Source organism: Pteropus vampyrus, unplaced genomic scaffold (assembly GCF_000151845.1).
Source record: "Pteropus vampyrus isolate Shadow unplaced genomic scaffold, Pvam_2.0 Scaffold6, whole genome shotgun sequence".
Taxonomy (NCBI): Eukaryota; Metazoa; Chordata; class Mammalia; order Chiroptera; family Pteropodidae; genus Pteropus; species Pteropus vampyrus.
Window position 1 is genome coordinate 8,520,203 of NW_011888787.1, and position 15,815 is coordinate 8,536,017.

Below are 15,815 nucleotides of genomic sequence, written 5' to 3' on the forward strand. Positions count from 1 at the left end.
CGCCTCCCCTCTCCCTCCCACCTTTCCAGCTCACTCTTTGCGCCAGCGCAGCACGGTTCGCCTTTTCCTTACCCTCCCTCCCGCGTAGCCTTCTGGGAAATGTAGTCGTAGGAGGTGCTGTTGCCTACGGGTCTTGCCGCGAGAGCCCTTCCGAAATGCACAATTGCGGGGCTAAAAGACACCAAAGCCTCAGGACCTCCTCTCTTAATCCTTGTGCGCACATTCTTTCTTCTACCAGCCCACTCTTCAAAGCTCACTGCACCCACACCCCAGCCCCACACTTCTTTCTGCCCAAGACGCCCCTCCAAGCCGTGCCTCCTCCAGCTGGCTGGCGCCCCTTCCTGGGCTGGCTGCCACGAAGCGACTTCGCTCCCCTGTAGATGGAGTAGGGTAGGTGCAGGGAGGTGGGCGCTGTGAATCAGAAGGGCAAGGGGAGGGAGTCTGTAGGATGTACTGAAGGACACAGAGGTTGGAATGGGGGAGGGTCCACAGATCCCGTGTTTTGCCTCCTCTATGGGAACCCCACGCTCCCCTGATGCGGAACAGAGGGTTGGAGTGGCGTTGTCCGGGTTCGGGAGGACCAAGCTGAGCTGACCAAGATCACCTGTCAGGATGACAGGCTATCTCCGAACCAGAGCCAGCCCCGGAACTGGGTTTGCAGCATCTCTGCTGATCCGTCTCTCTCCTCCTGAGCACTGCGATCGATACCTCCTGTACTGCCTCTTCCCAAACCCTGGCTGGATCCTGACTCCATCCATCACTTTGGCTTCTTTTTCTAATGACTATTTTCTCTGCTGGAAGGGCTGCCACCAGACCTCAGCATAGGGAGATTTCTCATCAGATCTGTCATTTTCCTTGCTAAAGCCTGGAAAATACCTTAATCATCCACCTCTTTCTTCTTCTCAGCTGATAACATTTCTTCCCACCCTCATACAATCAGGAGACAAAAGCTCGCCCCTCCCCATTACATCAGAAAAGATATACTAATTCTCTTATCCGTCCTCAACCCCTCACACCTTATCCCGTATTCATTCCTTCACCTAAGGGGGAACTGAATCGGAGACAAATAAATCAGGTCTGTGACTTCGAGACCTCAGATTTTCTTACTTTCGCTCAAGGAAGGTTTAACTACTTCAAGGATGCTCTCTGAGGGCAGAGATTCTTAACGTGAGAACCAGAGATAATCCCTAGGGGGTCCAGGAACCTGGTGAAATTGCATGTAATATTGTGCCCAAGTGTATTTTTCTAAGGAATGTAGGGTGTGATTGTCAGAAGGGGGAGAGAGAGGTGCAAGTTTGTTCAGCAAGAACCTTCCTAGTTAAGAGGGCAAAGTATATGGCCTTCAACTCCTGACAGGAAGCTTGCCTGGGTCACTGATGGTAGGAGAGCAAATGGAAACAGTATTGTGGAAGCCACTATCTCTCACCTTTTGAGTTTGCTCTGAATTTGTTAATGAGTCTCAGTTACTTTGGACTAATTGATGCCATCAAAAGAGATGTCAGCAGACTGCGGCCTGCAGGAAAAACTCCTCAGTCTGAAGATACTATTGCTTGAGGTACAGAGTGGAAAGGAGTGGAATGATGTTTTGACGGAAATGTAGATATTTGTCCGAGAATGTAAAGTGAGGGACGGAGGAGAGAAAAAAAATGCCCAGAAGGGCTCCAGTCTTGGCTCCTTCGTGGCAAATGCTTGAAGCACTGTTTATTCCAATGTGTAACAAGCACCAGAAAACAACATGCAACATTCTCCCCCCACCCCTGATCTGCAGTCCTGGAAGTAGGAGACTTATGACCATGATAGTGATGAGAACCCATGTTCAGGAAATGTCCTAGGTGGGCACCCTGGCAGAGTCTGAGTTTACTAGGGCAAAGGGCAAGTGCCTTGCCTGTTGGCCTCCTGCAGCAGCTGGAGAAACCAGACACCTTCTTCTGCCTCTGGCCCCATTAGGCAAAGTGGTGATGCCAGCCCTGGTTGGAGGAGACATGAATCCTATGAGGACACCTCTGCCTTTGGGCACTTGGCCTAGCCCAGCCCTGTAGAGGTAATGAGGTAAAGTAGTCTTTCCTCTTAGGGTGACCAGAGAGAGAGAGAGGCCATAGCCTAAATCAAGGCTCTTCTGGCTGAGAACAAGCCAGCCTCTTGAGGAGGAGAAAGAGGCTTCTCTGCTCTACAGAAAGTTATGGGCTAGTAGCACTTGGCAGGAATACATACACACCCACCCCTTCCCTAGTGAAGGGCCAGCTGCTAACTCTGGCCCCAAATGAGAGCACTTTATCCATCACATTTATAAATATGTACACAGAATCCAAACAAAGTTCCAATAAAAGCTGCTCACAGACCCTCACAGGGGCCAGCATGAAAAAAAATCAAGGTCACCCTTTTGTTCTCTGTATCGCAGATGAAGGTAAAACTGTCCTTCCCGCCACCCCCCCAACCCCCCACCCCACCCCACCGTCCTTGAGTAACCATGGGGACAACTCGGAAAGGTTCAGACTTAGAAACACTCTCATCCCCATTTCCTCTCGTCCTCCTCAAATCCTTTCCCCAAAATCAAAACAAAATAAAACAAAACAAAAAAACTAATCATTTCACTGAAGGACCCAGAGCATTTAAGGATGTAAATCTCACGCTTCCCCTGTTATGGTGGGAAACTCTGACCCGAAGAAGAAATGATTGGCCCAAGGGCAAAAGTCCTGACTCCTGGGTCCCTGACCAGTGCGCATGTCACTACAAATGGTGTTCAGGGAAGTGAGGAGGTTGGAGGGGTTGACTCAGTCCTGAGGAGAGATTGGTAAAGGGCACATTCACCTCTGGGATGATAAGTGAGCTAATTGGCACCGGATTGGAAAACGGCTGGATTCTACCTTCTTCATCCTTCCCTGGGCAGCCCTATGACCAGGGCAGACTGAAGTGTTTTCAGCTGAATAGGAGACAAATAGCCCTCACCCAGTCAGCACTGACTCTTAGGCCCTGGGATCCAGAGAGAGACTAAAGGAGGTGTCAGGAGGAGGAGATACACCGCAGACAAATTTGGAACTGGGTCCCGAAGTGAAGAAGCACCAATAGCATCGGCCTGCCCTGGACTGGCGAGGTGGGGGGAGGGAATGGGATAGAGGAGGAATGAGGGACAAATGAGGAAGCAAGGGAGGAATGGAGAGCAGAGGGAGAGGGCATGTTCTTTGGCAGAAGTGAGAAGGGGGAGTATGAAAGGGGCCAGAGAAGGAGCAGTGTGGTAGGGAGGGAAAGGGAGAGAGTAGGAAGAAACGGGCCCATCCATGTCTTGGGGCTTTGGGGTAACTTAGCTTCAGGATGGCCCTTTGGGCCCTTCCAAAGCCCCTGTCTGGCCCCATGGGAATGAAAGAAAGGCCTGGACAGACTTGGGAAAGGCTCTCGAATGCCTCGGACCCAAGAGGCTGGGGAAGGGAGATGGGCAGAGCGGTCAGAGAGGAGAAGGACTGAGATGGGGATGCTCCTAGACCCCTCTTGTGTCCTAAGTGTGAGACCGAGCCCAAGAAGGAGTTTGGCAAGGAAGGTAAGGCGTTTCCAGGGCCAGTGCGAGTTCAGAGTGTTGGTGGAAAGTGCCCCAGCCTGGAGGAGCGAGGGGACTGAGGAAATAGCAGAAACAGATTCCCAGCAAGTTTCCTGACTTCAGTTTCTTGAAGTTTCAGCTCGGTCGCAATTGATCTGCTTTCCACTGAGTCTAAGCCTCATCAAGACCCCTCTCTGAAGGCTGTTTTCCAGGCTAGTGGGCCTCCCAGGTTCACATGCGGTAGGCTCTTTGGGCAGGAAGAGGCCAGAAGAGTGGGAAGCATACTGAGCTCAGCCTGTCTGGGGATCAGTGCAGACACAGATGGCAGTCACTGAGGAGGAGTCACTAAACCACTGGTGGGCCCTCCCTGCAAGGGACCAGGGAGAAGGCTGCCAGCCAATTTTCCCTACCCCCAACTTTTATTGAAGCTGGACAGAATGATAGAAGTGGCTGCTAGGAACCAGTCCCAGGGCTCTGGTCTTCTGCACCCAACCCTCACCTGCAGCAGAGGCTGTGAGGGTCCATACAACCAAGTAAGATGCCTGGGTCCAGGCAGTAGACCAGAAGCACTGAGCTCCTGCCATCCGGGACTCCAGCAAGGGGAAGGATATGAAGCCACTGGGAGGGCTGCCCAGGTTTCCGACAGCTGATGCCTGCCCATCCATCGATGTCTCAAAGCTTAAAACCCAGGATAATGGGGAGGGAAGTTGGAAGAGGAAGAAGGGGGAGGTCCTGGAAGCCGGAGATGGTTGAAAAGGTGCTGTTCTGTTCAGGAGTAGCCAGGTTGGGGCTGCTTACTGCTTCTCCACGGCTCCCTGCTCAGCTGTGCTCTCCTGGCTGGGGCCCTGGTCTTGGTCCTGGCCCTGCCCCTGCCCATGCCATGGGGTCTCTTTGAACACAAACCAACAGTTCCCGGCCCACAGGAAGAAGTTGATAAAGCCGAAGAGCTGCAAAGACATCAGGAGAGTTTGTGAGAAGAGTAAGGGGGCATCATGGGAACAGCGAGGAGGGTACCTGTCGGCGGGGGGGGGGGGCAGGAGGGGAGAGACTGTAGGTGAGGGGGGTGCTGCCCAGAAGCACAGAGGGCTACGACGACTAAAAGACAGAGAACTGGATATTGAGGCAGAGTTCAAGGTCATCATCCACTAAGGGGTTCTCTGGAGAAGGTGTCTAACTCTATGTATAGCATGTACCCAAACTTGGTGGCTGGAGAATCTGGCCCCTGGAGTGGAGCATCCTGCAAAGCACAGCATGGAGCAAGGGCTCTAGTAGCACTTCCCACAGCACACGTGGGGCCTGTTCCCAGAGACTTCTGCAGGGTGGGTGTGGCCAGAGCTGTCCAAGGTGCTCCTTTTCCCTAGGGCCAGGGACCCTGTCAGGCACCCTGTCAGGGTCCCAGGCAGGACTATATTCAAATAGCTATTCAAAATACTTTAAAACCTATCAGCCGGAAGTATTTAAGGGGAAGTATACCGATGTCTGCAATTAACTTTGAAATGCATTAAAAATAAGATGGATTGATAGATGAAGAGAGGCAAATAGATATGGGATATGTGATATAGTAGCCTAGCTGATGAGTACATGGGTGTTCATTGTAAATTCTTTCAACTCTGCTGAACATGTGAAAATTTTTACAATAAAATGTTGAGGGGGGTGGGCGGTAAAACCTATCAGCAGGGTCTAGAAAGCTCCCTGGTGTGCCAGCCATTAAACCCTTCATTTGCGGGCCCTTCAGGAGGTTCAGGTCATTTTCAGGGCTGGCCTGAGGCGGCTGGGATGACAGGGGGCATTTGAGACCTCAGCTATTTACCAACTGATATTTCAATGGTCCGACAATGGGGATGGCCAAAAACGAGCATAGCAGCTGGACCCACCATTGTCAAAGCCCTTTTCCGGTCTGCAGGCCTGAGTGACAATGAGCCCTCCTCACTCACTTTGGGTCTGCTCTCCCTTTGAGCCCTGTGCTCCTCCTTCACACACACATACTGTGAAGAGGCAGGAGGAGTGGGAGGCAGTCACAGACAGCACGCCTGGAGGTGGGAGAAAAGAAACAGGAAGGAGTGTGCAGAAGGAGGCAGGGACAGGAGGCTGAGTGGCTCTCAGTCTCCCGCATTCCAAAATGTCTTTGCAGAGTCAGCTAGGGGCCAGCACCCAACGCTAGGCACAGGGGGCACAGGATTCAGGTGCAGGGGACACCAGCTGTGGGGACACCTCCTCTGTTCTCAGAACCTGCTGCTGGGACAAGCCCGGGCAGCTGGGACGGTGCTGCTTCCCCCAGACCCCTTCAGTGACCACAGGTCTCACCACAGAGAGGTTGGCCAGTCCCATGGAGGGTGTGGCCCCGGCACTGCACACTGCTTCGTCTCCATGGCACACGGACATGGCTGCAGTCAGGCTGGATGGCTGTGTGGCCCCCTTGACGTCGGTCAGGCCCTTGCCCCAGGCAGCTGCAGCTACCAGCCAGAAGAAGGTGAAGGAGATAGTCACACAGAAGTCCTGGGAGGAGCAGAGGGACAGGAAATACGATCATACCCCATGATTGGAGGAGCAGAGGGACAGGAAATACAATCATACCCCACGATTCCCCACTTCTTGCCATTACGCACTCGGGGCCTGGGGTGCCAGGACAACCACCTGTTTCCATCCTACCTAACACTTAGAGCCTCAGGGATCCCAGGTCATCCTGAAGAATCTTTTCACTGCCATCAAAGGAATCCTGCCACCAGCGGCCCCCCTGCCCATGCCCTCAGAACTGAGGTCAAGTTAACAGCGTACTTGTTACTTGACCTCATCTGCTGGTCAGTGTCACCCCCAAAACCCAAGTGGCCTAAACTCCCCAATCTCCCTTCCCAGCCTTTCCTTTAAAAATTTTTTTAACAGTTTTTTAGTTTTTTAAATTTATTTTTCAATTACAGTTGACATATAACATTATATTCATTTCAGGTATACAACATAGTGATTAGACACCCCAGTCTTTCCTTTGATCACCGCTGCTCAAAGTACACTACACAATAAGTAGCTTTTCCAAGGGCACGCAGCTAGTAAGGGACACAGGATTTGAACCCAAGCAGTGTGACTCCTGAGCCTGATTCTTGATGCTACTATGCCTTCCGTGAGCAGAGCGAGCAATGGGAGGTTGGTAGGGGCAGAGTCTTGAGACTTGGGCCTTCCACTGGCCCAAGGAACTGTGGGACCCACAGCTTCCGAAGGGACGCACAGCAAAGAGCTGTGAGGGAGTTTCAGGAGGTTCCACATATGAGTGTCGGAGATCCGGGAAAGCCACCGTGTGTGTTCCCCCTCCAGCTCTGACCTCAGCCTCAGAACAGGCATCTCCCCAGTTTCTCCGCTCCAGTCTGGCGCATGCCCACTCACCACCAGGGGGAAGCGCCTGTTCTCCGTGTAGAGGCTGTGGAATCGCAGGTAGAAGACTAGTGCAGCCATGGTGTAGAAGAAGGAAAATATGCCCAGGGTCACGAAGAACTCGGCGGGGGCGGAGAAGTCCCCTATGAGGTTCATGGTCTTGGAGGTGGACTCATCGTCACAGAGGGGCATCTCATACTGGACCCGGTTCAACCTGCAGGTGGCAAGGGAGGCCACCCTGAGCTCGGGGCAGTCCTCCCGCTGTGGAGCTGGGGCCCCGCCCTGCCCGGGGGTGGCCTGTGCAGGCTCTCAGCCTCCCACTCTCACAGAGCCCAGAAGGGGCCGTGCAGGGAGGACTGTGTGGAGACAGGAACAGCCCTAGAATTCCAGTCAAACCCTGCCTCCCATTCAGCCGCCACCCTGCACTCACCCACCCTGCACTCACCCACCCTGCCCCATACGGTGACCATGTATTTCCAAGTTTCTCCAGGGCCCTTTAGGTCACAACCGCAATATATATAGTCCATCTATTTCTGGTGGCCAAACCACCAGGGACATCAGCAGCTTCATTCTGCCCCGGAGAAAGCACAGGCCACAGTGGCCAAGGTAAGGTTGGAATCACCCATTCTCGGGCCTTCTTTGGGCCCCCCAATGAGACTCTATCAGACAAAGCAAGAGAGAAAAACAAACACCCTAGTATATACAAGAGACAGTTAATCTGACTTGGTTGCGGCTGCTAGAAATTTCTGAAAAGGCGAGCCCTGTCCCCATTCTCCTCTGAACACTTGGGCTCCCCTGTCCCCAAGCTCCCAAATACCCAGAAAAGACTATTCTCTTCTACCTCCTGGTCAAGGTGAGCCTCCTTGTATTCTGGTGGTACCAGATGAGCACCCACATCAACGCTATAGGATCTAAGTAATAACAAGCACTAACAAGTACTTCAAGTCAGGGAGGAGGCTGCCGGAGTGTGTGTAGGGGGGAGGGCAGAGAGATCGCCCCAGCTTGCCCAGACTCCTATAAGCCTCCAGCCCGAACTGCGTGGATTCTTTCTGTAGGAGCTGTTGCTACCTGCTATTGGTTATCTATGGACTGGAAAATTATTATAACAACGGTCTGAATGAGTTTCCCTTATATTTTTCTCTGGCCAGTTTGTCTGAAACTCCTAAAGGGCAGGAAGGATCACGCCCTGGAGTGGCATGCCACACAAGGTCTAGGTTTCCAGAGGAAAAAGAGACTTAGCAGGTCCTGCTGATCCAGCGAGAGAGGCTGTGTGGGGTCAGGACAGAGTTCTGCTCACCTGAAGGGATAGCCGAATAAGACGATGATGGAGCTCACGTCCTTGGGCTCGTTGTTGCAGCGAACCGTTGCTCCTGTCTCCCCGCTGTAGGAACCGCAGCACCCGAAGGCGAAAACGGCAAAGAGCTGAGGGAGAGCAAAGCCCTTTCGAGAGTCAGAAGATCTCAACTGGCCAAGGAGCATCCCTTCAGAACCACCCTCTGGCTCTCAGCAGGTGCACATGGGGGATGATCAAGTCCCTCATGGCAGGGACCCAGGGCTTCCACTGGTCTTCCAGCCGCAGGGTGCTGTTTTCACTGTGCAGGGAGCTGGACCAAATAACCAAATGAATAAGGCTGACTTTGAGGGGTGTCTGGAAGGGACATAAAGAGAGGGGAAATGGACAGTTTCCAGTTCTCCTCATTGGATGTGACATTGGGGACCATAGGTAGCCTCTTTAAGATGATGACCAGCACAAATCCATTTAGGCTTTTGGAAACTCCTAGCTCAAAGCTGGACTTGAATTTCCTTCCCCAGGGAGAGGTACCCTGGAAATAGATTCCCCTGCACCAACCTAGATCGAACGTGCATGGAATTCTTTCCTTCTCCTTTGAAGCCGTCATCGAACCTTGTCATTACCTTGCGGCCAACTTCCATTGGCTTCCTGCCTCAGTGGAGGTATATCTGGAGGGGCCAAGGGGGCAGGGGCCGTGCTGCCGTCCCATGGTACTGCCAGCCTAACCCCTCTTCCCCCAGAGGCACCTTCTCTTGCAGCATCAGTGCTGGCTGGGTCCCCTGAGAATCCTCGAGCCCAGAGAAAAGCACCCTCCACTTGCTTCATCGGCCTCTGCTGTTTCCCCAGTGGTGTCTCCCTTTGTCATTTGTTGATACTGCCATTTCTCAGGGTTAAGAGCTGGAGGTGTTTCAGGTCACTCGAACTGTTTTCTAAACTTCCTGTCTTGAGTGAAATGAAATTCCCTCGTCCTATGATTTCCAAATTTCTTTCTGGGGAAACACACTTTGATTAGAAAAGGAAGCGAGAAACTAGAATCTCTCGTCTTCCCACATCATCTCTTCAGGCCCCATTTCCTTGGCTTGTACATGATGCAATCATTCTGATTAAGGAGGGAGCTTATTCTGCTTTTTGTTCATTTTCTGTGTTTTTCTGTGACTTGGTGTCTCAGACATTAAGCACCTAGAAGATAGTTAATCTATACCCAAGTCCTGCATCCAGAGTTTAGAATAGAGCTGTGTGCATATTATTTGGTTAATGCTTGATAGTGGCATGGAGTGAAAAGATACCTGAATTAGGAGTCTGGAAATCTGGGTTCTAGTCCTGGCCCTGTCACAAGTTAGCTAGGTGGCCTCTAATATGTCACTCTGCTCTCTGAGTCTATTTCCTCACCTGTAAAATGAGGGTTTTAGAATAGGCAATCTGGAGGCCTTTTCCAACTCTGCAATTCTCTCACTTGCCGAGGGTAATGCTATCAGTGTGCTCTTGGCTGGACTTGCCAGCAGCTGCGCTCTGCCCCTGCATGGTGTCCAGTGCCACTGGCCCGCCTTGCATCACCTGGCCAAGCACAACTCCTCCATGCTGGAGCCACCAACCCCTCCCCCCAAAGGTCATAATGAGCATCACTCTCTTTCCAGGGGGTTTAGTTCAGACAAATAAGAATTATCTCCATTTCTAAAAACATCCAAAAAAGGAGACAGTATAACCTCTCTCCAACGCCCAAATAACTTCCTCATCTGACTTAAGTTTGGAGGCTGCCGTAAATCCCTGGGCATTCATCTTTCTGACAGAGCTGGAGAGAAGTCACGCAAAGCCTCTGCATCATTACCCTTTCCATACTCCAAGCTGCCACACTGGTGTCACAAAGCAACTTCTCTACTTCCTCAGAGGAATTCTCTACTCTCTTGTTAGCTCTACGATTCTCTGATTCCTCTAGAAGTTTGCCTATTCCTCTTAGCTTCTGGTATCCAACTGGACACAATTAGGGTGTCACACTCTAGGAAGAGCAGCACAATTGGATGTATTTTTACCGGCTGGCAGTTAGTCAGTGAATGGCTCCATGCAGGTTCCCTAAGAACGTAGGTTTTCCTAACTTGGGGCAATGAACGCTCAGTTATGGAGCCTTCTCTTTACCAGCACGCTCTTGACAGGCACTCCTGAACATCTTTAGAAAGATGACATTTATTGCACTTCTATTATGTTTTAGGCACACTGCTCTAGGCACTATTACTCAGCAGTAAACAAAACAGAAAAATGCCTCTGTCCTTGTGGAGCTTATATTCTAGAGCCGCTCTATCCACAACAGTAGCCACTAGCCAAGTGTGCCTATTTAAATTTACATTAATTAAAATTAAGTAAAATTTAAAATTCAGTTGCTCAGTTACACTAGCCACATTTCAAGTCCTCAACAGCCACATGTGACAGCAGGTGCCATACTGGACAGCCTAGTATAGAACTCTTCCATTATCATTACAAGTTCTGCTGTGTCTAGATGATACCTTAAGATTCTTACAATCCTGAATCCTGCTTTATGATTACTTTATGGGCAAAATACACCCATAATAACTTTAGTATTAATTGTATTCTCTTCTACTCTTCTTTGAAAGTCAAGAATCTCTAAACACCTTATATAACTCTTTATTAACCAGAATATATGATTAAGTCTGGATATCACAGAGTCAGATGGTGCTAGACAGCAGAAAGTTTGCTATATAAGTGGACGAAGGGAAAATCTGAGGAGAATCTTGTGGGTTCACAGATCACAGATCAAAAAGGATCTCAGAGATTATCAAGCACCACAGTCTCATTTCACAGAGGTGTAAACTGAAGTCTCTAAAGATTAAGTGACTTTCCCAAGGTCACATTTAGCCAATGTGAGAGCCAGGCTAAGAATTTACATATCCTAATTCCCTGTCCAATGTTCTTTCTGTTATATTCATTCATTAATAAACATGTATTGAGCATCTACTTCGTGTCAGGTGCTGGAGACATGAAGATGAATAAGACCCAGTGCCTGCTCTCAAGAGTTTACACCCAAAAAGGAGAGTGTCATATTCAAATAAACAACAACAACAACAATGACAAAAACAAAACCCTTGCATCACAGAGTTATTAAGGCTGAAGAAAAAGATCTATGTGCAGGAAGGACTGTAAGGAGAGGGAGTCGTTCTGCACCCGGGATGCAGGAGCAGAGAGAGACACCCTCTCCCAACCCTCTCAATCTTTCTGCACCCAATTTGCTTTCTTCCCTAACTGTGCCAGGTGACTGGGCCACGCGGAAGAGCGGGGAAAGAACTGAAACCACCCTGTTACCAAGCACAAGGCTCTGAGTTGAACAAACTGCTCACGAAGAACAGGAACCAAGGAGAGATGGAGTCCTTGAGACAAGGAGGGACCTCTGAAGTTCTGGTGTCGACCAGCCCTCCTCCTCCTGAACCTGCACTGCTGGGGACAGCAATGGCCGCACGCCGCCCGCCACTTCCACCTCCTCTTGGCTCTGCATCTCGTTTGTAAGGTATCAGAATTGCCTTGTCAGTTTAAGGACGAGGCTCCACTTGAGTGCTGACTTGCTTGTTGGGGATAATCCTGTGTCAGTCCTGAGAACACTTAACATCCCCAGTCAATACAGGGCACACAGGAGATAAGTTGTCCCCCAAATCCTACTCCCACGACCACCTCACTGATTTATGGACTCTGGTAGTGTATTTTCACATTCCCTATACTTATTGATTTGAAATGACTGATTTTCATTACAGAGACCCCAGAGCCAATAAGTGACTTTGGCACATCAGAGGTGAATTATTGATCCAGGGCACACCCAGTTAATAATAACATGATTTCTTTCTTTTCTTTTCTTTTCTTTTCTTTTCTTTTTTAGCCCACAGCACCCAGTATTCCTAGGTGGTCTTCCATCCAAGTACTAACCAGGCCCGCCCCTGCTTAGCTTCCGAGATCAGATGAGATCAGGCACATTCAGGGTGGCATGGCCATAGACAATAATACGATTTCTTAAGGGAACAACGACTGAGTAATCCAGGAGATTCTTTTGTACTTTACCCTCAAAGTGAGGATTTGGCAGTGACATTTGAATAATCCCACCAAAGGACACGTCTAGCTGACAGTCTGCATAAGGGAGAAAGTTAGAGGTCAGGGGAGGTTTGAGAATAGGAGGGAAGGGAACCACACTTGTGGAGTACGTCTTGGGTTGCCAGGCTCACCATGATCTTCCTGAATGCTCACATGCTTTGCAGATATTCCCTCCTGAAATCCACCCAGTGAGACCATGGGATGGGTCTTACCCTCGTTGACAGATAAGAAATCGAGGCCATAAAATTTCATCACTTACTCTAGGTTCCCCGGCTAGAAAGCAGAGGAGACTGGATTTAAACCAAAGCCCATCTGACCTCAAAGTCTGCCTTTTTATTTTTTTAAAAAAATTAGTTTCCCAATCATTGGTCTATGCTCATATTACTTCATTAGCTTAGTACAGGCTTAGCGAGACCAGAATTGGAATTGGGGTGAGAATGGTTAATTGTCGAATTTTAAAAAGATACTCTAAGCCAAGTTCCTGACTGATAAAAGAATAAAAACATTACTTTCTTCCCACCAGGACTGCTGTAAAAGCTTTGCTTTTTGGTAATAACGACAACAAAAGTTTTCAATTATCATTACAATAACTGCGAGATTTGCACTTTTTTTCCTCCTCCTCCTCCTCCTCCACCCCCCTTTTCCAGTCAGGAGCATTTGATCCCTCCAAGCAGGAAATGAGTGAAAGTCCCAAATGACATTTTCACTGTCATTTCTGGTGCTGGTTCCTGTGTACTTTCACGTTAGCTCCTCTGCAGAGACTCAAGGCAAGCGAAACTCATGCTCTGAATCCAGGCTGTGAGGATGGTGGTAAAAGTAAATCAAGTCTCCCGATGAGGCTGCCCTTCAAATGAAGGCTGAGCTCAGAGTCCAGCCCTGAGCCCCTGGACTTAGCATTGTGAGTGGAAAATACATCCCCTCTCTAAGAAGTTGAGGATCATAAAAATCAAATAGGTCTTAATTCTTAGAGATCAGTGCAGAGCCTGGGGGGAGTCTAGATCATTTCCCTAGGCACTGCTTTGTGCAGCCTTTATAGAAATGTGGTGGGTAAGGGGAGGGGGAGGGGTCGAAGGAAGGATAGAAGGGTTGCAAAGGAAGTTTTTCAGAATCCCCCCATGGAAGATGATTCCATGGTCTAATAACCTCATTGTTTCCCTTGTCCCTTGACAGTCTTTCTCAAATTTCCCTTAGATCCATTTGTCTAGTTTAATGATAAAATTGTACCCTTACATTTCAGGCTCTGCTCCTCCAGATCACTCATAATGGCTCCCTAGTTCTGGATGGCAGTCACGTGGAGACTTAACATCATTCTTATATGGCCCTCTCCGGTCCTCATGTGGTGGGTCAGAACAGAAAAATGGGGGGAGGTGAAAGAGCTCAGTCAGCAGTCGGTCCAATTGCTCTTGAGGCAGAAGGGAGAGTGGAAAGTCCCCACCAGGTCCCAGAGTTTGCACTTGGAAGGTCCCCAGGCTGGCCCATAGCCCCAGTCAGGGTCTCAGATATCCAGAGATAACCTCAAATGCACTATTGCTCCTGAACTCCAGATTTGATGATTTCATCCAAATGATGATTTTGGAATCAGTGACATGGTGCTAAGTCCTGTCTCCAGTGAGTTAAAAGCCCTTAGGAACTCAATCCTCCTCAGTATTAACAGCAGTGTTCTCTAGCTGAATTCTGTGCTGAAAGCACATTAATAAGTTATTCACACACCACTTGGTGTGTGGATAGTCTAACTTAAATCTCTCTGCGATAGTACACTAAATGCTCCCATCTAGTTTTTATGATTTGAAAGAGTGACTGCACCTGTCCACATTCCTAACTTATGCCCAGGAGGTCTTGGGCACTGGGAAGGACAAAGAGCATACCACTGTCTCAAAGTACCAGAGAAGTAAGGACACTGTATTTCCCCTAGACCCATTATAGGGGAAACTAAGGCTCTGAGAGAGTGATTGTTTCAAGGTCACAGGGTAAGTCTAAGGAACGGCAATATTCTATCATGCCAACCCGTTTATAGTAGAAGGGGACTCTAGGGTTGGTGTGATCAACATCTGAGTAATGTTGGAAATTGAGGTCCAAAGAAGTGACTTGCCCAAGGTCACATGGCAGAAAAAGGCAGGTCCGGGTCTGGAACCCAAAGCTCAGCTTCCCAGCCAGATTATCTATCTCCTACAAGCCACATTTTGGCCACACTATGATTTTTATTCTCTCTCTCTTTTTTTCTTTTATTTAACCCTAGAGCCATGAACTCCATTCGTTCATTCATCCACTCCCGCACTCAGTGACAGGAACCTGGATTACTCTAGTGACCTGGACAAGTCAAACACCAGCCGGGGACCCTGGCCCCTGAGTCCAACTCCAGGATCAGCCAACTCCTGACGGGTTTGGGTGCAGGACGGTTTCCATCGCCTGCCTCTTTTCCATCTCTGTGCTCTTCCCCCCTCCCGCTACCGAGGAGCGGTATGTGCAGGATCAGAGTTCTGGAAAGGTTACACCCGGGTCCTCTCGCCCGGGTGAAATGTGAGCGCCTTGGGCAAAGGCTCCTTGCACATAGAAGGACCGAATCCGGGACTCTGCATGCCTTTGCTTCTCACCCTCCTGCCACCAAGGGCTGGAGAAGCACCCCAGCCCGCCCCTCCCCCGCCCACCTGTCACCGCCCCCCACCCTTCCGCAGCGGCCGGCCACAAGACCTTCCCGCCCCCCACCCTGGCCACATTGCTTCGGGTCAGCGTCACAGCCCAGGCTCCCGAAATAGCCCGCGGCCGGGGCAGCGACTCACCCACTGGAGAACTTTGATGAAGCCCAGCGGCTCCTCCAGCCGCCGCCAGCGCAGCCCCACGAGCAGTTGGTCCACCTGCTGAGACAGAGCGCGCCGGGGATAAGGGTGGTGGGGAACCCCGGGAAAGCGCTGGTCCCCCTCCTCCCACCCACACCTGGGAGAGGGGGTGGAATAAAGGTGGAGAAGGGGCGGCGAGAGAGCCCCAGGGGCGGAGGGGAGTACCTGCCGGCGCGGCGACTTGTCCGCGGGGTGACTCGAGCTCTCGGTCGAGGACATGCTTGCGCAGCGTGGCCGGAGGGCGGCGCGGGCGCTCGACTCCCTTGCGTGGAAGCTGTGGGGTCCGCGGTGGGGCTAGGGGCTGCTGACCCGCGGCGAGGGACGCGAGCAGTGGGGGAGCGCTAGCGGCCGGCGGCGGCCGGGGATCCAGGCTGGCGAGGGGAGTCGCGGGGGCGCTGCTGTTCGCGCTCACCGAGGCCGCGGCCGCTGCGCTGCCCCTCCGGCTGCAGAAAGCCCCCGAGTCCGATTCAAACTTGTCAAACTCGCGAGTGAACTTGGCCGCCGAGTCACGTGGCGTGAGCTCGGGAACCCTCCTCCCGCCCCCTGCTCCCCTGTCTCTCCCTGCTGGGCGCCTTAAAGGGACCTCTGGCCTCTGTGGACAGTTCGGCCGCAAGGGGGCTCAAGTTCTTTGCCAGAAGCCTCCCTAGGGAAACACCACGGCCGCTCCAACCCTCTGCCAATGTCGAGAACTAGCCTGGCGCTCTGGGACGCACCTGTT

At 51.0% G+C, this 15,815-nt stretch overlaps 1 protein-coding gene and 1 pseudogene across 6 annotated transcripts; both read right to left on the reverse strand.

Annotated features, from left to right (window-relative positions):
- Nucleotides 1–16: 16 nt before the first annotated feature.
- On the reverse strand, nt 17–15,609 carry SYPL2 (synaptophysin like 2). 6 transcript variants are annotated; one of them, XM_023536036.1, is made up of 6 exons: nt 15,263–15,609; nt 15,041–15,118; nt 8,187–8,311; nt 6,902–7,103; nt 5,834–6,025; nt 17–171 (listed from the first exon to the last, which is right to left on the reverse strand). In XM_023536036.1, the coding sequence occupies exons 1-6, from the start codon at nt 15,314–15,316 to the stop codon at nt 31–33; spliced, it is 792 nt and encodes a 263-aa protein (XP_023391804.1). In that variant the 5' UTR covers nt 15,317–15,609; the 3' UTR covers nt 17–30. The 6 variants fall into 6 exon arrangements, with proteins under 6 accessions (XP_023391804.1, XP_011366125.1, XP_011366115.1 ...); XM_011367823.2 differs by lacking the exon at nt 17–171 and adding an exon at nt 2,587–4,476 and having other exon boundaries at nt 15,041–15,115; XM_011367813.2 differs by lacking the exon at nt 17–171 and adding an exon at nt 2,587–4,476.
- Nucleotides 12,053–12,171, reverse strand: LOC111745596 (annotated as a pseudogene).
- Nucleotides 15,610–15,815: the final 206 nt, after the last annotated feature.